The sequence below is a fragment of the Pantherophis guttatus genome, chromosome 1 (assembly GCF_059756535.1).
Source record: "Pantherophis guttatus breed Tessera chromosome 1, ASM5975653v1, whole genome shotgun sequence".
Classification (NCBI taxonomy): domain Eukaryota; kingdom Metazoa; phylum Chordata; class Lepidosauria; order Squamata; family Colubridae; genus Pantherophis; species Pantherophis guttatus.
In genome coordinates this window covers 151,642,428-151,668,216 of record NC_142063.1, presented here as the reverse complement: position 1 = coordinate 151,668,216, position 25,789 = coordinate 151,642,428, and the positions used below count along the sequence as shown (strand labels likewise).

Below are 25,789 nucleotides of genomic sequence, written 5' to 3'. Positions count from 1 at the left end.
CAACCATGCTGCCAAGGCGCCAAGGTTGGGGACCACTGCTCTAGATGGGTTAATTTCAATTTCCAAAGTTCTCAGCAACGGTTGTACTGACGATGGAATTTTGGGTGCTGAAATCCGTACATTTGAATATTTAATGACACCTAAAAAATAAATATTTCCTAGAATACTTTAATAGAATCTGAATAAAATGGTCAGTATCGTACTAATGAACCAGTGATCAATATTGCTATCAGCTCCCAAAAGATATTCAAACTACCTCAGCCTAATCCAATAATGTTAGCAGATTATGCAACCTGACTGTATATTGTTTTCTGAAAATATAACAAACATTTACAGCTGCAGTTTTGACACCAAATTTATATTGCCCTGGACAATTAGAATTAAGATGCTAATAGGGCAATGCAAAGCATTCATCAAAGTGCTTTGGAAAGCATGTTGGCACAGATGAATTACTTCTTTTTATATGTGCATGCAGACAATATTTTCATTGGGATTATCCACAAAATGAAGCAACTACGCATATACACAGAGATTGAAAGAGTTGGGAACAACGTTTAACTTTTATGTTTTTATTGTAAATCACCCAGAGTCACTCAGGTGAGATAAGCTGTGTAGAAATGTGATGAATAATAATAATAAAAAAAGTTGCATAAGTCTTGCAAAAGACATGGCTGGATTAATGCTTCAAAGGGCAATGCTGTACTTAGTGGTTCAAATGCACAATCCTTGGTGTTATTTCAATGCATATGTGTCAGTCAAAATGATGTTACACAGTTCTATCAAATAGCATTGTTCTTACAAAAATGATTGTTCTTACCTTTCTTTTGATGTCAATGAACTGAGAAAACATTACAGACCAATAGAATGCCAGTTCAAGTATATAGTAGTAATGAATCTCAGGCATCAGTGGCTGGAGAATAAAAATAATAATAATAAAAAAGATGTTAAAAACTCTACCAAGGTAAATTCAATAACTTTGGGAACAAATAAAATCCTTATCTAAAATAGATTTCTGCATAACAATTTTGGAGATTTGGTGGATTAAAACAATATTTTGAACAATACCTTTTATTTTTTTCCCCAACCCAATGAAATATTGGAAAGAAATTATGTAAAGGGCTCAAAATTGTGTCTATCCATCAGCAGATTAACTCCCCAAAAGCAAATGAAGAGAGCTCAAATTTGGTGTGATGGGACAACTTTCCTCCAACTTTCCTAGCCCTCCTGGATCTCTCAGCAGTGTTCAATAACACTGATCATGGTATATTGTTCTGGACTGCTTTGGAGGTTGGGAGAGGGAAGCACTGTTTTGCAGTGGTTCTCCTTCCTGCATGGCTGGTTCCAGTTGATGTTGCAAGAGGGGGGGGGATCAAGTAGATCAAGTCGGGTCAAGTAGATCCCTGAAATACGGGCTGCCTCAAACTTAGGTCTCTCACTCTTCCTCTTTAACATCTACATGAGGCTGCTATGGGAGGTCATCCAGGATCATGGTTGCAGACGGCATTATCAATGTGTGGCTGTGAGTGAGGACGGAGTCGAGTAGAGTTGAATGCTGATGTAGGGGGATTGTCACCTTTGGGAGTGTTTTTGTTATGTTTTCATGGCTTTGTGGCATATTTTTATTGTTTTGTATCATGCCTGGGTCATGACACATAATATGGCTGGCTCTATAAATGATTTGATGGATGAATCGATCATTTAAATCATGATATAAACTGGGAGACATATTCAAAACATAAAAACCCATTCCACCCAGGCCCAAATGCCTTTAAAGGTAACAATGGGCACCTTGAACTGTACCTGGAAGACAAAGGACAACCAGTTCTTGAAGTTGGTGACTAGCTTGTTACCTTAGGGCAGGGGTTTCCAAACTTGGCAAATTTAAGACAGGTAGACTTCAACTCCCAGAATTCCCCAGCCATCCCACTCTCACATTCTGGGAGTTGAAATCCATACGTCTTAAATTTGCTAAATTTGAGAACCCCTACTCTAGGATGTCATTCAGTTTTAAAACTTGTTAAACTTTTAAACGTTTTGATGGGATCCAATTTAACATGTCGCTGAAGGCGATTCAGAATCGCTACTTTATTGGAGCTGCAGCTCTTATGTTCTCCTCCTCCTCCTCTGATGTCAGCTCAAATTGGTTTTCCACTCTCTCTGAATAGGCATGGGAAAAAAGTCCCTGGCATTCTTTTGTAAATTCAGCTTTGATTCAAAATAAGTAGAAGTAGAACACATTTACATAAATAGAAGACACTCTCATTGCGATAAACCTTCATTAATATCCCATAGGTTTTCCTCACTGAAAATATCTGTCAGTTCTTCAAGGTCACTTTATTTTTTTTTAAGAACGTTGGAAGAGTCCTTGATCCCCTTCCCCCCCAAGGGGTTGAAGAATTTTTAGCTTCCCCATCTGCTTTGTCAATTCCAAAGCTTCTTCTTTAAAATGATATCTGACCTTGTCAACTAGCTATTGAGAAACAGGCGATTACAACAGCGAGCAGTGGTCAAATCAAAGATTCCCTTCCCCAAGCCCCAGCTCTTCCTCCCTTCTACCACCCAGACCGGTGTTTTTCAAACTTAGCTACTTTTAAGATGTGTGGAATTCTGGGAAATGAAGTCTACACATCTTAAAGTTGTCAAGTTTGAAAAACACTGATCTAGACTAAATGAACGAAGTGTAAGGTTGTATTTGAAGATGGCAGCTACAGTCATTTCAAAGGATGGCTATACATTTTCAATATTTTACATTCATTCATTCATTCATTCATTCATTCATTCATTCATTCATCACTGGTTTTTGTTGTTGTTTTACCTGATATGGGTAACCAATCCAGCACTGCTTTGTGTTCCACAGCCAAGAACTCTTAAAAAAAGTAAATAAATAAACAAGAGAGAGAAAAAGAGGAGGGGAAAAAAAGATTATAATGCTTGCAGAGCAATGCAACCAAATCTTTTGGATATTTGAAACACATTCATTTGGCCCTGCCAGAAGGACTGAAGCTGGGTGACTTTGGGCAAATCACTTTCTCTGAGCCCAACTCCCTTCACAAGGTTCTTGTTGTTGGGAATATAAGAGGAGGAAGGTGTGTTGGATAATGCTTCACCTTGAGTTATTTGTAAAAAAAAATAAAAAAAAAATAAAGGTGGGACACAAACCACAAACAAAGAAACATTTGTCCGTGGCTTAACATGTCATATGAACTCAACCATTATGATTTGTAAATTAAACTTTATGGCTTAAGATATTGTAGTATTCTAGCCAACTATGGTTTATTCAGCAAGCCATGGTTATTTGAAACATGACTTCGCACAATTAAGTAATTCAGTATTAGTAATATCATACCTCAAAGACTAATTATTTTCACTTTCAATGTTTTGCTTATGTCTCTGAGGTACTTCATACTCTAGACCTCATTATAAACTAAATTCTGCTATGCTCAATGATACCAAGTTCCATTAGTCCATAACTTTCTTTCTGACAAGGCTTCAAAAATAAAAAGGGGCAGTAATGGTTGATCCTTGGTTTTTGTCCAAACGTTTGAACTTAATTAAGCAGTCTGGTTATGGATCCATTTAGGAAATGAAGCTAATAGCTATTGACAGTCCTAAATACTTTTTAAAAATAAGTCATTTAAATCTTAAACATGTATATATTGTTTTGTATTAGGAGAAGTTCATATTCTGCATTTCTTATGAACTGTGTATCAACTACACAAGTGGGAGACATAGAATTAATAGTCATACCACAACCTAGCAATATGTAATACTAGCAATATTTAATAATATGCAGCTCAATTATTTTTTGTTACATTGTATGCACACTATATCTACCTACATTTATAATGAGAGAAAGATGAATTTATTTTTCTTAAGTTATAAATGATCCATTATGAAAAAAGTTGAAACCTGAAATTTGAAGTAAACTTGAACATTTTATTGACCAAATTATCTTAATTTTTAGGATTGTGAAGTACAAAGTATTCAGTTTAGTAAAGGGCTAATTATTGGTCTGGGCTGTAGGTATGGTTATCAGGCAACAAATAAGCAACCATACAATGCAACAAATTTTTAAAAAGGGAAAGCTAAAGTAATAGATATTTTTAGTTCTTTTTAATAGGACAGTCAAAAATGAAATGTATCCCAACAAATAGCTATTTTGAAGCTTGCCACTACTTTATTGGTGATTTCAGATTTTCAAATCTGAACAAGAAGAAAAATCCTCAAAAATTGTAACATAAAGTTCTCACTGGCTCAACAATCAACCCACAAGTACTTTTGCTTAGTTAAAACCTTGTAACCAGTCACCAAAAGAAGCTGGTATGAAACTGATAATTCTACTTTCATGTAGCTCTTGGTCCAGTTTCCAAACATCATCACTTCATATTTCTGGCAAGAGCAATCTGTCTTTTCCTCTAACTTGAAATAAAGAGGATATCATAAACATAAAAAATAATGGGCACCACCACCAACCACTAATGCAATAGTATTATTTCCATTTATTCATTATAGGAATGAAATGATGGCAGCAGTGATATATGCAGAAAAGAAATTATTTATGATAATTACTAATCCTTGAGCAGAAGACAGCATAAATAATAACAACGAAAATTCTTGGGCTAGAAGATAATAAGGAATTTTGTTAAGGTGGTTAAGTTCTGATTCATTGGTATGCAGAAAGAAATGCCGAGTTTGGAATTCACCACCTGTTCTTCCGCTACAAATTTTCTTTGTTAGCTTCTTCTATAGGTCTATTTATGCATTTACCTTAACCAAAAGATGTTTTAGAAAGTCATCCCTGATACTTAAAGTTCTAAATAAATATTTTTAAACTACTCAAGGCCCAGGCAGATGGCCAGGTTAAAGACCTACGCATCAGCAAAGAAGTAGATAGTCCTCAATTTATAACCATTCGAAATTACAATGGTGCTGTACTTCTGCAGTGGCCCCATGATCACGTGATGAAAATTTGGGCAGTTAGCAATCCTGCCCTTACAACTGACTACAGATAGGCTGCAACTGCCCCACCTGCCCATCTCTCCCCTCCTGCTTGACATCACTCATCGAGGTTCCATTTTCAGCCACGATGGCCTCCTGCAGCCCTCTGCCAGCAAAAATGGAGTTTGGGGAGGCTGCGTGTGGCCTGCCCAGCTCCATTTTTGCCGTGATGGCTTCCTGCAGCCCTCTGCCAGTGAAAATGGGCTCCCCAGGCTCCGTTTTCACTGGCAGAGAGCTGCAGAAGACTGTTGTGGCCAAAAACGGAGCTTGGAAGGGCCACATGCAGCCCTCCTGAGCTCCATCTTTGTTGGCAGAGGCATCATGGGTCGCTCCTTCGCTGTTTCCAGGGCGGCTCCGCAAGCCAGATGTAAGCACCCCGCGGGCAGGATCTGGCCTGTGGGCTTTGAGTTTGACACCCCTGCTCTAGCTCCTGTCTACTAGACAGCATAATCCGACAGGGCCAAGTAACAAAGCCTTTTTTATTGTAGTGTCTGCCTTTGAAACATCATCTCTCCCAGAGCTTAAATTGACCCCAATCCAGGGGTGAAATCCAAATTTTTCCCCTACAGGTTCTGTGGGCATGGCTTGGTGGGCATGGCAGGGGAAGGATATTGCAAAATCTCCATTCCCACCCACTCCAGGGGAAGGATTCTGCAAAATCCCCATTCCCACCCCACTCTGGGGCCAGCCAGAGGTGGTATTTGCCGGTTCTCCAAACTGCTCAAAATTTCCGCTACCGGTTCTCCAGAACCTGCTGGATTTCACCTCTGCCCCAATCCTAGTAACTTTTCAGAAAACCTTAGACATGATTTTGTCACCAGGCTTGGAGATCCAGATGAGTGTTAGAGCCTATGTACTCTGCTAAATGTCTCTGGTGCTTTTTGTACTTTGCTGTCTCTATTGGCATAATTTTTATTTTGCTTCTTGTTTTTTAATTGTTGGTAACTGTCCAGAGTCATACATGTGAGATGGGAAGCTATATAAATTGAAAGAATAAAATAGATAAAAATAAATGAATGAATGAGTAAGAATTCTGCTGGATCACAGCCAGAAGTTCATTTAGTCTAGACCTTTGTGTCACGTAGTGGCCAACTAGATGAATTCAGGATGGTTATAATCAGGGACAAAAAATCAATAGCCATCTTTTGTTGGGGTTCCCAAGTAGTTGGTACTTAAGGTACATTGCCTGTGATCTCAGAGGTACCAACATCCATCAAGAGTAGACTAGCACAGTTCATATTTCAATCCTTCATGAAATCACCCCAGTCCATTCTTAAAACTCTGGTGGAAGTTACTCACATCTGACAGCAACAAACTCCAGAGCTTAATTACAGGTTCTGTGAAGAAGTATTTATTTATAGGTTCTAGAATCTCCCTGCATTTAGTATTATTGGATGATTCTAATATTGCTAAGAGAAGAAAAATGCCCATTAACAGTTCTCATACTATAGTATGCACAATTATTTATAAATTTATCATGTCTCCACCTACTCTACCTAAATCACACTTATCATACTTGCTTCCCTGGGGAGATGCTCTAGCCCTCTAATTTCCATCTTCTTACTACTCCTCATCAGAAGAAGAATCCAGGCCCTGACAGTTTGTCCCTTCTATGGGATTTTTTTATTAATGAGTTTGGTATATTAATGGGTTGGGTGTATTAACCCCCAGGGTATTGGTTCTTTTTGGTTTTATTGTGTTGCATAGTATTGTACAGTACCCAGAGTCATTATGAGTAGACCAGCCTATGAATAAGTACGGGTAATCTTCAACTTGCAACTGTAATTGAGCCCCGAATTAGTCATAAATCATTGTTAGCTTTGTAAATCACAGGCATCATGTGATCAGATGCAAAGTTATGACCATTTTTTTTTACAAAGGTCATTAAGCAAATGCTGCAGTTATTGAGCAAATCCATTTTCCCTAATGAGCCTTTTTTTTGTACTAGAAACCAAAACTAAATGTGAGAAACTGGCAAAAAAAACCAAAACATTGCAAGTTGCAAACACATGACCATGGGATGTTGCAAACAGCTGTAATGGTGAGCGAGTTGCCAAATGCCCAAAATGCGACCAAACATCACCATAGTGTGTATGTGTACAGCCGTTGTAACTCTGAAAATGGGTCATAGATAGCTCTGGGGATGTCTGTTGTAATTTCAAACAGTCATTAGACAACTGTTAGTAAATTGAGGATTACCTGTAAATTAAGGTGATAATCGTACTATGAACTATTGTAGAGTGGGACAGTTGCTCGGTAATGACTCTCTGCTGTGGATTATCCTCTTTTGTATCCCACTAACATCTGGATTTCTATTTTCATTTATAGTGAGCTAAATTCCCAGTATTTAGAATAGGAAATAAAATAAAATGTTGGCTTTCCAGTTCTATCTTTCTCAAATTGAGAGTAGCAGGAAAAATATATAAATATAGACATACGCTAAGCCTTGCATTTGTCAGTGTGATTCAATCACAGATCTGCAGGACAAAAAAGTGAATTACACGCAACAGCATTTAAGATATAATTAACTCCTTCTGCTTGCTCTTTATTATTTTTAACAATAGTAGAACCAATAAAAAATTTTCCTTCCTTCTTGACTTTTCCGGCTTAAGATATATAATATTAAGCCTAAATGTTGCTAATTCTTTTCTTTTCTTCTATATGTTTATAATCCTCAAAAAGATTATTAACATTCTAGGCTATTAGTGTTAAAATGTCTGTACTTCAGAATCATGGAATAACTTGTATCAAGCTGGTATATTACTGAAGAGCCAGGTTCTATCTTTTTTTCTTTTTCTTGGCCATTACCCTTAAATGATCAAAGAACTGACAATTGGTCAAAAAGCATCAGTTTAAAATAAAAGTGATAAAAGAGAAATCTACACACCATCTCTAAAGCGATTTAGTATTCAGATAGATTTAGTGCTGACTCCAATGCTTTTCACTTTATTTATTTTGATTTGTATACCGCCCTACTCCCGAAGGACTCAGGGCGGTGAACAGCCAACAATAAAATACATAAATACACAAAATTTAAAAACCCGATAAAATCAAATTAAACTTTTTGGCCCAGACAAATTAAAATACACTTGTGGAAAAAAGAATTTCATTTTCTGAAAAGCCCATTTTGAAGTTTTGTATTTTGGGGGTAAGTTTAAGAACATTATCATACAGAGAAAAGAGAATCAGGATGTAAACAATTAATAGGCTTATTTGAAAGCAATGTATTATTTCAAAGTGTAGAGACAAGCATCTTTGTTCTTAATCCCACGTGAAAGCCGTTCCCTAGATATAGTATATCTAGAAGGCCAATAAAGAATATATCCCGCAGACTCATATTTTGTTTTTATGAGAAGACTACACACACCGTTTGTCATTTCACAAGCTCTCAAGAAAGTGTAATGAATGGAATGAGGAGATGAACCCCAGGATGAAAGTGGTACATTCCAGAGGAGTAAGAGGCAACTTGGTCCAGGTATTATGTGTACAGAGTTCTCAGTGTGGGGAAAAATTGTCTATGGGTGTAAAATAATAAAGAACTCAGCTTGGAAGAACTACCATGTGTCATTCTGGGTTTTGGGCCTGACAGAAAGATCTTCTTGAATCAAGTTCAATATGTGACGACAACAAAAGACCTCAAGGGATAATAATTCCTCTGTTTCTTGTTTACCAAGAATCACAATAACCACAGAAGTAAGCAAGAGACCCCTCAGCTTTATTCTAATATATGCCTCAAGAACCAATCACCGGCTGTCTTATACAAAATGTTCCAGAATACTTTTGCAGCGTAGAATTCAGACCACCCAAACTCCAACAACAAGCTTTAGAACTGATAGTGAAAATATTAAAATGGTAGATACTTATGTCTTTTAGGATCAATAATCAACAGTAAAGGAATAATTAGTCAAGAAATGTACCACAGACTAGTGCCTGGTGGTATACCCATGAAGACTTTGGAAGAGGTATTCAGAGGCTGTGATATGTCGATACTTACAAAGATCAAAATAGTGCAAGCATGGTATTTCCTGTGGTACTCTAAGGAACCAAAAATTAGACTTTGAAGAAGCAAGATAGGAAAAATATTGACATAATATCTCCAGAGTAGGGTAATTTGAGCTGCATCATTTGTGCCTTGAATGAGAACTTTAGGTTGATTTTTTTTTCCAATGTTCCTTTTGTTTACTTTCTTGGCTGTCCACATATTCTCGGGAGCCTGCTCTAAAACACCAAAGTTTAAAATTGTCGATACTATTGGGAGTGGGACTAGGAGCAGCCTTGATGATGAAGATCATTACTTGACTAAGAACTGGCACTGCAATAGCAAACATACAGCACCATCAAAAAAGAGGCTTTGGTGCTATGATGGGCTGTTGAAGAATTTATAGTCTATTTATGGGGGGAGAGAGAGTTTCAAGTAATCACCACCCATCAGCACTCACATGGATTTATTAAATGAAGGATAGCAACTCAAAGGTTACTAAACGGTACCTATTGTTACAACCATATAGGTTTATCGTTCAGCATCAAGCTGGAAAACAGAACATCCAGCAGACTAAATGTCTATGGAGATTCTTAGTCATGCAGGTCATAGTTGTCCCAAAGGTGCTTTTTCAAGACGCAACTGGATTTTCTGTTTTTTCTTTGAAGATGTCATTCTAGAATGAGAAGTGAAACATCTTCAAAACAACAACAACAACAACAACAACAACAACAACAACAACAACACAAGAAAGTCCATTTGCCTCTTGAAAAAGGACCTTTGAGACATCCAGCTGGCTACTTATCACACTGTGGAGTGAGTATAGTACTCCAAGTCACATGTTAAACAGCTAATGAAGACAAGGAACTGAATGGGACTATGACTCTCGTTTAAAAGGGGGAAGGAATGTGGAAAGAAAACCTGGCAGTGACTAGCATAAGCATTTTCTTCCTTTTATTTTCTCCCTTGGGGACTTTATAGCAGCCTGAAGGACAATGCACCACACCTGGACTCAATTATAAGGGCAAAATACTGAAAGACACAGGGTGTGAGTGTATAGGTACATTTGGAAGATGATTTCTGTTGGGTAGAAAAACCAAAAGGAAACATTTGAGCAGTTACCAGTTCAACAAGCAACTGAGGGTAAAGGAGGAGCAGCCAAACCAGTGATGGAGAAGCTGAAGGGAGAAGCAGAGCCTAACAGCTGCACCACTCCAGCAGGAAAGCTGAGAAGCTACAGTCAACCAATCACTGGTGATTTCATATAGTACAGAATGAGAAACTGCACATCGGCAATTTGGAAATGCAGCCGGCAGAAGCTGACCTGCAGGTGGCTGAAGACTTTGGTTCAAGTTCAAGCAACAGATAGTGTGGAAATAAAACAGAGACATAGATGGGTATTAGTACAGATATGGTGTAAGCCTAGTAATAAGTACATTTGTTAATTGTTTTGTAATAAAATCTGAGAGGATTAAAAAAAAAACTATCTATATGGTATTGGTCACTCACAGGAAGCGATTCAAATGGAGGCCCCACGGTAGACAAAGCTGGAGTGAAAAACTCTGTGAAACAGCAGAACCTTAAGAGTCTTCATTGGAAAATTCTTCAAAATCAAGGATAGGAACTCATACAAAATGATGTGCCAAAGCAGGTGGCAATTTAGAAGTCAGCCACCATTTCAACTGAGTAACTAAGGCTTCTATCCTCTCTCAAAGGGCAGAGAAAAACTTGAAATATATTTTAAGAAGGGATGACATGAAATATTAAAAAAGAAAACATCCAAATTTACTTCTCCCTCAGTAGATTTTGGTTAAAAAAACCCCAAAAGAATTGACCTTAGTATGAACAACTGCCATTATCTTTGGGGAAGGAAAGAGAACCAGGCCAAAAATAGTTTTCAGCAATAAAGTGTTCAGTTCAATAAAACACCATACCACTTGGATCAACACATATACTACGACAATACATTACAACATCCTTGGTTCTTGGGAAGAAGTCAATGTGTGTATGCAGGCCAACACCGGCTAAAGAAACTGGCATCTGTGACTTCTGAACATTGTACTGAACAGATAATAATATTTGGGCATTTTACAATTAGATAACATCAAGCATGGACAAATTAAAATTTTGATTAGTAAAGAACACATCCAAAGGGTGAGAAAAGTGCTAAACACCAAATTAAATGGTGAAAACACCATTAAAAACACCAATATCTGGGCCACACCTGTGATACACCTGTGATACTTATGTTAAATGAACATAAGCTGAACTGGAGAGTTTGTACCAGAATCAAGTATAGTCATGATTATTCCCTATGCATTACATCTCCGTAGTGATATTGATAGATAAAAATGGAGGCAGAGATTAACTTCAAGTCAAACAAACTGTTGAAGATGAAAAGCATGCATTTGCTGATTATGTAAAAGACAACCAAGAAGAAGCATTGATGCAAGTTAAAAACTGGATCTTATTGAATGTACACGAACAAAATATGAAAATCAGAATAAAATAATAAAAATAGGCATAGAATGTTGGCAAGGAAAAGCATTACATAATCAATTTCTCTAAAAGATATCAGAGAAAGTGGATAAAGTTAAAACCTGGCAATGGCTGACAACTGGAATGTCAAAGAAAAAGAAAGAAAGAAACTGAAGTCTTGGTTTTAGCTGCACATGAGGGGCACATGACATGAACTTTGTAATTTGTTAGTTAACATAGTTCCTTTGTCTTTTAATTTGAATTATTTTCTATGTTCAGGCTTATTACAGACAGGAATGTAAAAAAAAAACTTTTATCCTGTGGTTGTATGGATTGATTAGATAGCTTTTAACATTCCTAAACTGAAAAGATAATTTACAGAAGGATCTCCTGATAAGAAAAAGTGCAAGGAGGGGTTACTCTTATCTTGTCCAACCTTCTTTCCTCTTCCATTTGTCTTTGTTGTGTTAACTATAAAAAGAAATGTAAGATGGATCTTGAGGTTCTCCTTTTCATAGGGAGATCCCACTTTATCAGGGTACCCTAATAAACTGCTTTTTAATGATCCCCCAACTCGGTTACTTATTGGAAAGGTAAATCAAGGCAGAACCTCAGGCCAGACTATCAACAAGAGCAAGTTATTTGAACTCATGCAATTAAGGCCAGAGTTAAAGAAATCTTCAAAGGATCAAAGTAGGGAAGCAGAAGAGAGAGATTATGTACTCAGATTGTGCAAGATGATTATAAACAATGACATAAAACAATTACCAAAATGATATAAAATTATGTGCCAATAATGAAGAATGAGCAACATTGTGGGGTTATCAAATACAAACTAACGAAGTCTTGGCTAATAACACACCAGATTTAACTGTGGTTGAAAAGAAAGGGTGGATAATTGTTGTGGAAATACCAGGGAATAATAGAATAAAAGAAAAAGAATTGAAGAAGTATCAAGATATGAAAATAGAATGACTTTGGCAAAAGAACCAAAAATAACACCAATATTAATAAGGTTTTTAGAATTGCTTTGGGTGCAATTCTAAAACATCTGGAGGACCACTTGAGTATCATCAGCAATTATAAAATCATCATTAATCAATCATTGCAAAAGGCAGCTTTATTTGGAACAACTTACATCTTGCAACAATACCTGTAATATTATGAAACAAGATCTGCCATTGCTAGTGATTTGGGAAGGGCTCAATAGGTGGAGCAAAAGGTGCCAAATCCTGTCTAAACATCCGGCTGATTGTGTGATCAACCATAATGATAAGACTGTTTTTAAACTGTTATTATAATTTCTTATTAAGGGGTTTATCCTTGAGAAATGTACTGGGGTCACTAAGAAATACTGTATTTGGAGCCACAGTTTTGCTTCTTTTTGCTCATTTTTAGTCTCCCATTTCCCAAACACAATGCACATTTCCACTGCAATTTATCTGTGTCTTTTGGAAACTTTTAAACTTTCTTCATGCTAAAAGAGATGCAGCTACTGAGGAGTCTACAAAAACCACTAATTCCATATTACTCTTATATTTTAGCTGCTAATCCATTTTTGCCAGCATGTCCAATTCTTTCTGAATCCTTTAGTTTAGGGGTGGATGATTATTAGGTATTGAGGGCAAATTTAATATGATTTGGGAGAACAAGAGCCAAGGGGAAGGGTTTCCAAGAACCATACAAGTAAGTAAGCAGCAGCAGCACCCAAGTAGATGAAACCAAGATTGTTTGGTTTCATTCAGTACTTGCTTTTGGGGACGAGGAAAAGGAAGACTCTTGTTTAAGATTATGGGAGACATTTTTGACTTCCAGGGAGAAATGGCATACTGATGAAGTTGGTGGAAGGAAGAGCTGACAAGTAGACTAGTTTTTTGTAATTCCTCTCTAGAAAAGGAAAGGTCTTGAGGTCACTCACAAGTTCTCCAGAGGAGACGAGGGAGAGCCATCATTGCTCAAACCATGTTGGGTGCCTTTCAGTAAGACACTGAGCTTGCATTTCTAATCACTTTTCTAATCCCTTTTGGAAATTGCTTGCTAACTCCTTTTCAGCTACAAGGAATCTTTGGATTAACAAGTTTTATAGCACCAGTTAAGTTTCATTCAACCAATAGCAAAAGAAGTTTTAAAGTTTAAGGACTTATTTTTTCCTTTTGCAAAAAAACTGTAAAAGAGTCCTTAAAGCTTTGATTTGGGAAGTTACAAATGGACTAGAAGTCCAGATGGATTTCAAATAAAATTGTGGAATTAATTGTAAGGATCCTTCCCATGGGAAAATTCTTTTGTTTTGAATTCTCTTAAAAAAACATGACAGGATAAGACCTTGAAGGTTGGGCACTAGAGGAAACCAGAAGTAATTAAAGATTACAATTAAAAGAAAGGAATACTTACATTTGATTTACTAGTACAGTATCGAACAAAATATTTTAACGTACAGCAAGAACTTAATTTAATTTAAGAGTATTGTCCCTATAGATAGATTGTATTTAAATGATGTTATGGAAGAAGAACAAGTTTTATCTGCCATGATTGAGACTGTTTTGAAAGTGGATCTAAGAATGATAGGTTACAACCATGATATGGGGAAAAATGCTACACTGGACATACAAAGTAGAGACTCTGTTCTAATGGTTAGGGTATCAGCTTAGAAACCCTTTTAGGTATGAAAACCAGCTGGATGATTCTCAGCCCAATGTACTCACAGGATTTTTGTGGGAAAAAACAGAAATAGGAAGGAATATTAGATATGTTCACCATCTTGAGTTATTTATAAAAATATAAATTTGGGATTAAAAAATAAAAAAAAGAAACCATCTATCTTAATAATTAAAAGCAGTATACAAATAACAAACCAAGAGAGTGACATGGATAACTTTCTTATATTAGATTTACAAAAGGGACATTAAAACTTTTAAGAATTTTCTGAGGAGGGACAAGGAAAACATGAAATAAAATCAAGTTTCTCGGCCATATTTGAAGGAATTAAAGATCAAAATTGTTAAAAGGAAAAGGAAGGAATATAGAGTTGGTTTATTTGATCCAGGTTCAAATAGATGTGTTATTAACTCTGGTAATCCTTAATGGACTTTTGCTGATGAGGAATGAAATGAAAAGGCTTAAGGGGATTTTTTAATAGGTAAGAGATGGAATATGGAAGAAGAGATCATACAAAATACTTTTGTGTATTTTAAGACAAAGTGATAAATTACTAAAATTGTTTATACTTCTGATGAAGGGGTAAATAATTACTTTATGTATTCTTGTTTCTTTTTTTAACTTTCTTTTTTTATTTTCTGCACTTTTTTTTATTCTTTTGGGCTTTTTTAGTTTTTACGTTTTCATCTGTAATTTCTAATATTTTTTAAAAGAAACTCTCCTGCTACTTTTTGGAAACTGTGCTTTCAGGTAGCTCTGAGGTCAGACAAGAGAGGTCTACAGTTTGTATACTATTCTACACCCTTTAAGCCACCAGTATTATACTTTATATTCATTCTTCAGAAATGAATGAAGTTTCCCTCTGCATCCAGTGACATATTCATGAATGCGTGACCATAACCATACATACTGTGTTTCCCTGAAAATAAGACAGAGAACCTTGAACCTTCTCGCGAGTTTGAGAAGTTTGATTGAACTCGCGAGGTTTTCTTTTACAGCGTGTTTCCCTGGACACAACGGTGAGGAAAGTGACGGTGCTTGAAAGGTAAGATCTGCGACCCACTTCTTGCCTGCCCCACCTGCCACTCCCAAATTGCATCCCTAAAGCCACATCTCACTCCACACATCTTGCTTCTCCCCTGCCCCACCTCTCAATAAAGAGACGGCGGGGAAGGGAAGCAGCCAGTGGGGTGGGATGTGTTGGGTCACTCAGCCAGCATGAAGAACAGGGAGGGGAGGGCATGTCCCTCTCTTCCCCCCCACCTCCGGCCTCGCCTCAACTCATTTTGATTGCATGGCAAACAACCAGAGGAAATGGCAGGACCGGCTACGCATGTGTGTAAGTAGTTGGTGGGGGGGCTTATTTTGCGGGGGTGGTTTATATTATCGCATGGACTGAAAAGCCCAATTGGGCTTATTATCCGGACATGTCTTATTTTTTGGGAAACACAGTAATAATGTATTGAATTTATTGGTTTCTGAAATGTATTTAGAGCAATCACTGAAAATCTCCAAGTTGGATAAGGGGAATGATTGCAGAACTGAAGTGTCTACTAAAAAACCCCCCAAGACAACAAGCATTCATTCACCATAAAAGATAACAAGCATTTTTGCTAATTTCACAAAATGGCCTCTTTGAGCATCATGGAAATGTTTCTGAAAAATTAATAGGGAGAAGGATTTTTTTCTGAGAATTTATCTTTATTTATTTATTAATCAGGGGTGGGTTTTAGTTATCTTTACTACTGGTTTGCAGTGGGGCGCACTAGCGCGCTCGCTTAATTCGTGCACACATGCGCTCTTCTGCACATGCGCAGAAGTATTTTGATGATGTTGGGATCAGTGGGCGGGGCCTCCTGCCGGTTTTACTACTGGTTCTATAGAACCGGTGTGAACCAGGGGCAACCCAACACTGTTATTAATCCAATTTATATTGTTGCCCATCCACACACACACCACTTTTATTATTTTTGTAAATAACTCACAAGGGGGAACATATCAAATACTCCTTCCTCCTCCTATTTCTTCCACAAAAACAACCCTGTGAGGTAGATTGGGCTGAGAGAGTGAATGACTGGCCCAAATTCATCCAACTGGCTTTCATGGCTAATGCAATTTTAGAACTCACTGTTTTTTGCTTTCTAGCTCAATGCCTTAATCATTAGACCAAACTGGGTTTCCAAAAAATTCAAAATTTAGTGCTGCCATTCTGTGCTTCAAGGTAGAAGAACAGTCAACAATTTCAGACCGACCCCCCCACAAAAAAAAATCAAATTGCCTGTCTTTATGTTTAAATGTTCACCCAGAAAGACTGGTGGAATTCCTGCAAAATGTATGGATGAATCATAGGCTCAAAGCTGGTGTACTTTTTTTTCATCTTACTGTGTCAATTGAGAGCCTGTGAAACTTTATAATGGAAGAAGGACAATATTGTTGTATGGGGTGACAGAGAATGAATAAGTATCAGCCAGTAATTCAGATCAACAAATAAATAGCCAGAAAAATAGAGGTAACAAAACCGCCTTTTTAAAACGGCATATACGATACGTAGCTGGCAAGTGGCAAAAGCAAGATGAAGGGCAACAACGAGAGGCAGTAACAGCAGTCATAGCAAGGAGAAAATTGTGGGAGCAGAAGAAGCAAGGTGGAGAAGTTGGAGTTGGATGATAGAGCAACGGGAGAATCACAGGATAGCAAATGGAAAAAATGGTGTTGGTGGATCTGTATAGATGTATCTCTTTCAGGGAAAGGATTTAAGCCTATATTTTTGTAAGGAAGCTCTGTGAGGGGGTCAGTTTGAATGCACGTACTCTCTTTTGCTCTAAATGGGTGTGCCTCTCAAAAGCTTAATCTGCCATCTGGAGCGCCTCAGGACTAAGAACACCTGTTTAAATTAAGATGACCTATTAAGATGAAAGATGAAGCTTTCAGTCATAAATCTAGGGTTAGATCTTCTTGCCAAGAATGTTTTTTTGTTTCCTCATGAGACCTTTAGAAGACGATTTTGTTGTTCTTCAGTCCAGTCATCCAGAACCTCGAAGACCACAATATGCCAGCCCCCGCCACATCTTCCACTATCTCCAGGAATTTATCCAACCCACACCCACCATGTCAATAGCATTATCTAACCATCTCATCATCTGTGCCCTTCTCCTTTTGCCTTCTATTTTCCCCGACATCAGGGCCTTTTCTAATGGGTCTTCTCTTCTTATTTGCTGACCAAAATATTTGAACTTCAGTTTCAGTATTTGTCCTTCTGAAGAACAGTCAGGGTTGATTTCGTTTAGGATTGACTGATTTGATCTCCTTGCAGTTCAAGGGACTCTCAAGAGTCTTCTCCAACACCACAGCTTGAAAGCATCAATTCTTCAGTGCTCAACTTTCTTAATGGTTCAAAAAATTCCTTCTACTTTAGTCTATGAAGATTCTCAGTAATCCAGTTTATGGTTGTCCCAAAGGTGCTTTTTCAGGAGGTAACTGGACTTTCTGGTCAGAGCTGAAGAAACTTCTTAGATGACAAGCAAAAACGTCTTCAAAACAAAAAACAAGAAAGTCCAGTTGCCTCCAGAAAAAGCACCTCTGGGACATCCTTGTACTCTGTATTCTGAGAGTACAATCTGCTTCCTAAATTGACTTAGGCTAATAGCGTGTACAGTTGCAGGCAAGAAACTCTCATGTTACTCTGAAGCAGGGGTGAAATTCAGCAGGTTCTGACAGGTTCTGGAGAACCAGTAGCGGAAATTTTGAGTAGTTCAGAGAACCAGCAAATACCACCTCTGGCTGGCCCCACAGTGGGTGGGAATGGAGATTTTGCAATATCCTTCCCCCAGGAGTGGGGAGGGAATGGGGATTTTGCAATATCCTTCCCTTGCCACGCCCACCAAGCCATGCCCACCAAGCCACACCATGCCCACCTAGTCACATCCACAGAACCGGTAGTAAAAAAATTTGGATTTCACCACTGCTCTGAAGTTTTTTGCTGCACATAGGCAAAGTGTAACCCTCATATAGAAGTATTTTCAAATACAAAAATACAGAAAACCTGTCTGGCCATGTTTCTTACATCTATGCCCAACCATATTACTCCACTTGTTTCCTGTAAAAACTGTAGCTCATTTCTTCACAACAATTGAGAAATGCCACACATTGCTACAGGTTGTAGTTTCAGCAGAAGGAATTTCCAGCATATAACAAATGGAGAATCAAATCTGCTTGATTCTTAACAACTTCTCAGGAAGACATAACAACTTCAAGATGTTTGGGGGCTTTTCGATTAATTCAGTGGCAATAGAGCTGCATCTCTGAATATAGTCAGAGGTACCAATTTGGGTTATTCCAGATGCTTTCTGACTAAGTCCTGTTGTCAGAACACAAATATGCATTTTAATTCAGACATCATATAAAAGGAAGACACTGAATACATTTATGGAATGTGAGCAATAAACTGATTAGAAGTTTTAAAGTTCTAAACATTTTAATTTTCACATCTGTTTAAACCGAACACAGGCCTCATTTTGATATTGAGCCTATTTCTATTGCTATAATGGTTAGTCTTTGAGAAAGGGACTGGAGGCTACACCATCTGATTCTCTAGAATCTTTCAGTGGATGTTGATACTACTATTATATATTTCTAAGATAGAAATTGAGATTACTATCCCATTCCTGACACCTGTCCAGTTATAAATGGGACACTTCTGTAGCACAACATTCTGGCTTCTTTATCTTTCTATTGTATCAGACCATTCAATATCTAATAAAACAAGATTAGGAATCAACAAGCGTACCACACAATTCTCATGCAGATCCAGGTACCTATCCCTCTAACAAAATGCAAATATAAATATAATTTGGGAAAAATCTAGTGAGATTGCCAATTTCTGAATAAGGATATCCAACGTTATTGTCCCCTTTAATGCTTGAGTGTCCTCCTTGATGCATCTTTGTTACAGTGCACAAGTTAATTGTGTGACACTAATTGTCTCTACTCAGCTGCATTGAGATAGAAAAAATGATTCTTTAATCTGAAGACTGAAGCAGGCAAGATAGGGAAAAAGGAACCTGGGACCAGACAAGACTGTTTTGTAAGAACAGCGGAGGTACCTACAACAGTCAGGTCTGAGAAGTGGGCTCATACAGTCTGATATGGGAAAGGAAAGAAATCCTACTTCTTTTTCCTTAAAGAATAGAAGCTAGAATAAAGATTTTAAAAATAGTAGAAGCTTAAAGTCTGTAGAGATTCTCAGGCTATCCAGGTCATGGTTGTCCCAAAAGTGCTTTTTCAGGAGGCAACTGGACTTTCTTGTTTTTTCTTTTGAAGACGTTTCGCTTCTCATCCAAGAAGCTTCTTCTGCTCTGACAGGATAGATAATTCCCCACTGTCCTGTCAGAGCTGAAGAAGCTTCTTGGATGAGAAGCAAAATGTCTTCAAAAGAAAAAACAAAAAAGTCCACTTGCCTCCTGAAAAAAAACACTTTTGGGAGTAGAAATTTAAATTCTATACAAGTTGCTCTTCATCATTACTAAGGCTATCTCATCTCTGCAGTAACTTTAAGCTTATCCTTGCATGAGAATTGGAGACTTTAAATAAGATTAATTGCAGTGCCTTGGGTGTAAATTGACTTGTAATTATTTGTTTTTCTGAAGATAATTCAGGTACTCTAGTTAATTATACTGTGAATTATCTACAACTTGGGAATGTTATGATTTTATTATGTTGGCGCTATGTTCGTTTTGCCACTAAATTACCAGTTCGTGAAAAATGTAGTTTTCGTCTTTTAAGAGTTTAAGTTGAAAGTATTTTTCTGTGTCTGTACCTAGGTATGCCTTAAAATCTCTGGGAGGGTCTGTACAATAAACTACTGTTTTCTATGGAAGCCCCACTAAAATGTGTACTTCGCATGGAAAGGATTCCAGATTGAAATCCTTATGTGAGACTTTGGAAAACCGTTTCCATACTGGACTCTATGGGCAAATAATCTGATTGAATCATCTCCTTATGAACATTGCAGATTCTATGTCATGACTACTTTTCTTTTGCATTTTCTCCTAGCTGTTTGAATGGATAGTAGAATCTGTTTCTGACAGGCAGTACTCCAAGATCAGTGAAGGGAGCAGGAATATAGAACAATGAAAGATTTTTCTCCTATATACTTTCCCTACTCCCATTCTTTGTAAGGCCCAAAGTCAGTAAATTGTTACACATCTTCCCTTTTTTATCCCAGCCCTAAATGGCTGGTCTTTTGAAAAATATCAAAATCTTCTGAGTAGGTTAATTATGACCAATTTTTTTTTTACAAGGAATGGAACACTTTTTTTTCACTCCAGAAAATCTGCAGTGAAATCTGCCTTTGCAGATTGTGTAAAAAGACGTATAAACATGAAAGGCTTAGTGTCATAATTCTAATCTAATTATCTGGTTATCTAATCTGACATGGTCCCTAAATCCTATTTTGAATAAAGATATGTTTAAGAGAAGAGGAATATTTTGCAACATTAATTGCAAGTGGTGAAATAGCGCAAAGATATGGGGATTTTCACGGGAAAATTCAATTATATAAATCAAAATGAAAAAACAAACAAAACAATGTCCTGCTATCAAAAGATGCTCAGCTCTCCTAAGACACATTTGACTAGGCATATAGGGAAAAAACTAGGGGTTCCTGAAATCTATGTAATCTCACAGATATCAAATTAGAGCTAGTCATATTAATTTTGCAGCATGCAAAGAAATGCAGTTACTTCTTTGAAAGAACACAACCAATGTAAGATTGAGGAGGTCAAGTTGAAATCATACCACGCAGAGCAATATGACACAATCTTTTGCATATATAAAATAGTTTTAAAATAGCCAATCAACCAATCTATATTTATAGCCAATTTAAAAATTCTGAATCATGTTATTAAAGAAAATGGCTTCATGCGAATGTGATTGCAACAGTCTCCAAATTAGGAATCTACCTAGAGTTCAGGAGATGTTGTCTTTAGGTCTTACTATTGGATATTGTCTCTTTTAAAAAATCCTGTCCACCTTTTATTTTATTTTTTTATCCAAGCAAGCTAATAAATTAATAGAAGTGTGTTCAGGGAGGGCTTTTTAACCATTTTTTTTAAATGAGTGAAGAACAGAATTGGTGGTTATTATGACCTCTCTGTCTTTGAATTTCTACACATTTTGTTTCATGTTGATGATGCAAGAAGGCTAATATTGATTGCCTGGAAGATCTTCCTCAATTTCTACATAAGCTGTCTCTAGCAGTACCTTACAGCATTGCAATACCACATTTCCAATCTAAATGAGATGTATTTTTGACAAAGTATGTTGGTCTTCCAAAAGGTATGTCGGTCTTAAAATAAGTCTTCCAAAATTCAGGCCACTCGGTAGGTTGCATCCATTAAACCAACTTAAAAGGTTTACAGGCCAACTATGGCCAGCAAAAGGAATGAAAGTATCATGTATGTATTAAAAATAACCCTGCATTCAAAGAATCACTAGATCAAGGGTGTCAAACTCGTGGCGTCACATTGCCATCACGTGACGTATTTCCTTTTCGCGGATGGGGTGAGTGTGGCCTGCACATGATGCATCAGGCCCACGGACCACCAGTCTGACACCCCTGCACTAGATTGAACCAAATCTTTATAATTTGGGGAAACGATACTTATTTTATTTCAGGAAATATAAAAATAAACACAAAAAAACAAAGAAGAGAAAACTGTAAAAATATTTCCATGGCATATGGCTACTTGAAAACCTTTCTTGAAAACATGCAATTATTGAGTCATTTATTCAAAGTGATTGTCCAAAATCAGCCATATCCATATGGTACTGTATGGTATATGGATAGTACATACTGTACAGTGCAAATTATAGTAGTATATCCAGTGCAAATAAAATAGTGCATAGTGCAGATATGGAACAAAGTGTGAGAAAGAAATAATCCTGCCCTGCTTTTATTTATTAGAAGATCAGACAGAGAGATATTTGGACAGGCTTTCAAGATTTATATCAACCTTTCAAGGCTGGCCAGATCAAGAAACAGGGCGTACAAGGATTTATATTCAAATATCAATGTCTAGGCCATCTAACCACTACATTCTTTAGAAATATTCATAAGGCTATTATTAGCAATACCATGAAACAATTTGATTTAGCCTCAAAGACAAAGCATCTTACCTTTTTTAAGATCCGGGATCCATAGGTGAATATGTAAAGATAAAATGTAAATCTCCACCTGCAAATAATATAAAATAGATAATCTTAACAACCTTGTGGTAAGAAAACTTGAGAATTCAAGATACAGAACAATGTAGAAATGTCCACAATAGTGTATTCCAAAGTGCCCATTTGTTGCATCGAACAACGCATTGATTATTAGAAGCATGTATCAATAAACAAGAGGAACCAAGTTCGTTTGGATACCAACTAAATGCAGAATACAGGATTTCATTCTCCAATAAAGCACTATTTCATAACCACAATAAAATGTATTTAAATGAAGTCAACCTAAATTTGTGTTTTCTGCTAACAAAGTGGCCTAAAACAGCCTATCCTAGAGCAGTATACTGTTTGTTAGAAGCCTTGGCCTTCAACTTCCAGTTTTGATAAATCACCATGGTCAAAGGCCACAAAAATGGCAGAGGAGAATATGCCCAAAAGCAAGTAACCAGGGGCAACATGCCTCATATACTCATATCTACCATCCCGCTGGTTAAATTACATCTATTGTGGTTCTCAGGGGGAATAGAAATTTCCTCTAATACAAAAGAATTCCTGGAGTCAAGGTTCCATGTATGCAAAGCAGTAGAGGGCAAGAGAAACCATAGACTGTTTCTTTCATTCACAAACACATTCAAAATAACATCAACTTAGGTAGTTTTAAGAGAAACCATGAGTCATCTTGGTGCTATCCACAAGGAGAGGCTCCCTAGCTGATTTTGAAGAATCAATCCAGTGGGCCTGGGAAATAGGCCAGTATTGATTAACTCTGTATAGTACTTGGGGAAAAGGGGAGAAAGATCAGCATGGGAAAACCTGCCTCATATTAGTAAAAAGGGGGAAAGGGGGAATGTTAATAAACTAGCATTTAAATGAACTGGAACAGGCAAGAAAGTTTACAAATAAAATCTGGATTGCACCACATGACCCTGAGCACACTAATTCAACTTAATGATGCGTGTGTCATTATTATAACCACCTTGCATTTTAGCTGTGACACCATCTTAGAGGCAAAAATAGAGAAATATGCTTAGCATTCAAGGCATTGTTGTTTTTATCACTGATGTTAAGACATTTGCCTCCACAATAATCTTTGTGACTGCAGTAATCTTTTCAAATCAATGCAAGCATATTAAAGCAATTAATTCATTCACTTCATTTGGTGAATGCAAACCAGAAACCCTTTGTTCGATATCAGTTTTGAATTCTAACGATTACAAAGTCCATCTTTGTCCTTTGTCCTTTCTTTAGTTTTCATTAAAAGATTTTTACATACGTAATAAGAACTACATTCAAGAAAAACATATAATAAAGTAAATGTGAAAGGGGAAAAAAAGAAAGGAAAAAGAGAGAGAAGGGAAAGGGGAAAAAGGAGATAAAAAACAAAAACAACAGAACAGAAATGAAACAGTAAACATGAAAAATTTATGTAAGAAATCTTTCTCTCAGCAGTTATATGTACAATTCTAATCAAACGCCTAAAACATCTAAATATTGTGTCCAGTTCCAGAGACCTCACTTAAAAAAAGACATAAGATTGAGCAAGTCTAGAGACGGGCAACAAAAATGCCACAAGGTGTGAGGGTCAAAACATATCAGGAGATTGGAGGAACTAAAGCCTGGATAACAGAAGGGAAATAGGTGACATTATTGAAACCTTTAAATATATTAAGGGTGTGAATAAGATTCTAGAAGGCAGTATTTTCAACATTAAGCAAAAATAAAGAACATGGGGGCATCAGCTCAAATTGACAGTAGAGAAGGTCAAAAGTAATATTACAGAGTATTACTTCACAGAAAGAATACAGTTAATCCTCAATTTACAGCCACAACTGAGCCCAAAATTTCTGCTACTAAGTGAGATATTAGTTAAGGGAGTTTTGTCCCATTTACTGCATTCTAACCACTCCACCACCACAGTTCATATTTAATACTTCAACTAAGTACCCTGTTTTCCCAAAAATAAGACCCAACCAGAAAATAAGTCCTAGCATGATTTTTCAGGAAGCTTGTAATATAAGCCCTACCCCCAAAATAAGCCCCAGTTAAGATTGTCAGCCAGATGGGTGACTTTAGTACTGTATTTCCCCAAAATAAGATCTAACCAGAAAATAAGCCCTAATGCATCTTTTGAAGCAAAAATTAATATAAGACCCGGTCTTATTTTCGGGGAAACATGGTATTAATCTTTAAAATCCTCTGTATCAATGTTTCTATTTGGATCTAATTGTTTTCAAGTTTTTTTATATGTCCTTCATTTCCTTCCTAGTCCCTGACTTGACATAATTATTTTGAAGTAATATACAGTTTATATTCGTCATAATAATAACCAAATCTTTTGCTTTTTTCACAATCTTAAAACCAGTTTACTCCCTCAGTCGTATTTGATCTTCTAGTTTCATATTTTTTTGTAACTATCTTCATCTTCTGATTTTTAATCTTAGAGGAAAAGGGGTTTAATTTTTTTTAAAAAGTGGGTGGACGGAAAGAGAAATGAAGGCAATATCGTGGCCTCCAAGAACCACAGGTTGAGAACCACTGTTCTACTTAAAAGAACCACATCAAGAAATCCTGAAATTTAGAGATGAGTGTAATCCCTGATCCTCTCAACACCTTTATTGAAAATTTGCGATTCTGGAGTAAGATTGGGGCACAGTAGAGATCTGCAATTATTTCTTCTTAACATCTATTTAAGACTTTAAGACTACCTCTGTAGGACTAAGTAAAGCTAAAAAGTATGTTTGAATGCGTTCATCTTAAGCAACCAATTAATTCTATAATTATATCTTTATTTTTGTGAGAAAAGAAGCAAATCATTCTTATCTGCAAACTCAACCCATTATGCAAAAGATCCAAGACTACAATTCCTGAAAAATTTATTTAGACCTTATGATAAGTATCTACATGAGGAGAAAATTATGAAATGTAACTTACTCTGATATTCCTCTTTCTCTGTTGTAGCATAGCTTTGGTTCACTAGGACAACTTTACTTCTCAATAGTACATTTAAAATAGATCAGTTCTTTTTGTTCATCAGCAGGAATTAAAATTCCTTAATATTTTGATAACCTGCTAGAATGATGTATAAAATCTGAATTTTCAGATTAAAGTACGTGACAAGTCTTTTTGACAGAATATGAAAAATATCACCGTGGAAGGATGATTCTAATCCAAGTATTTAAAGCAATACACACAATGCAGTTGGAAATCTTCATCACGTGTCTATTTGATTTCCTAGCTGACTGAACTCTGATAAAGATTCTCAATATTTAATGATCATAGCATTACTTGAGATGAATGATTCCCTAAATCTGCATTATTCCTATGCAGCTTTGAGAACATCTGAGCATAATTTACTAACAACCCCCCCCCCCCCCGTTTTCCTATGCTAAACACCATAAATACAAAATGATTGGACAGGTGCACCAGAAACAAAGATATAAGCTGACTAAGTAAGAGTGC

The 25,789-nt window shown here is 36.8% G+C and overlaps 1 protein-coding gene across 2 annotated transcripts in view; it reads right to left on the bottom strand.

The window, feature by feature from the left end:
* The window catches only part of CERS6 (ceramide synthase 6), a 112,474-nt gene that overhangs the window by 29,135 nt on the left and 57,550 nt on the right, over window positions 1-25,789 (bottom strand). For both annotated transcript variants that reach the window (XM_034426834.3, XM_034426825.3), the window contains exons 4-6: window positions 22,286-22,343; window positions 2,816-2,866; window positions 818-910 (exon numbers count right to left, since the gene is read on the bottom strand). In XM_034426834.3, the coding sequence (XP_034282725.1) occupies window positions 818-910; window positions 2,816-2,866; window positions 22,286-22,343 (202 nt within the window). The remainder of the gene's footprint in view (window positions 1-817; window positions 911-2,815; window positions 2,867-22,285; window positions 22,344-25,789) is intronic.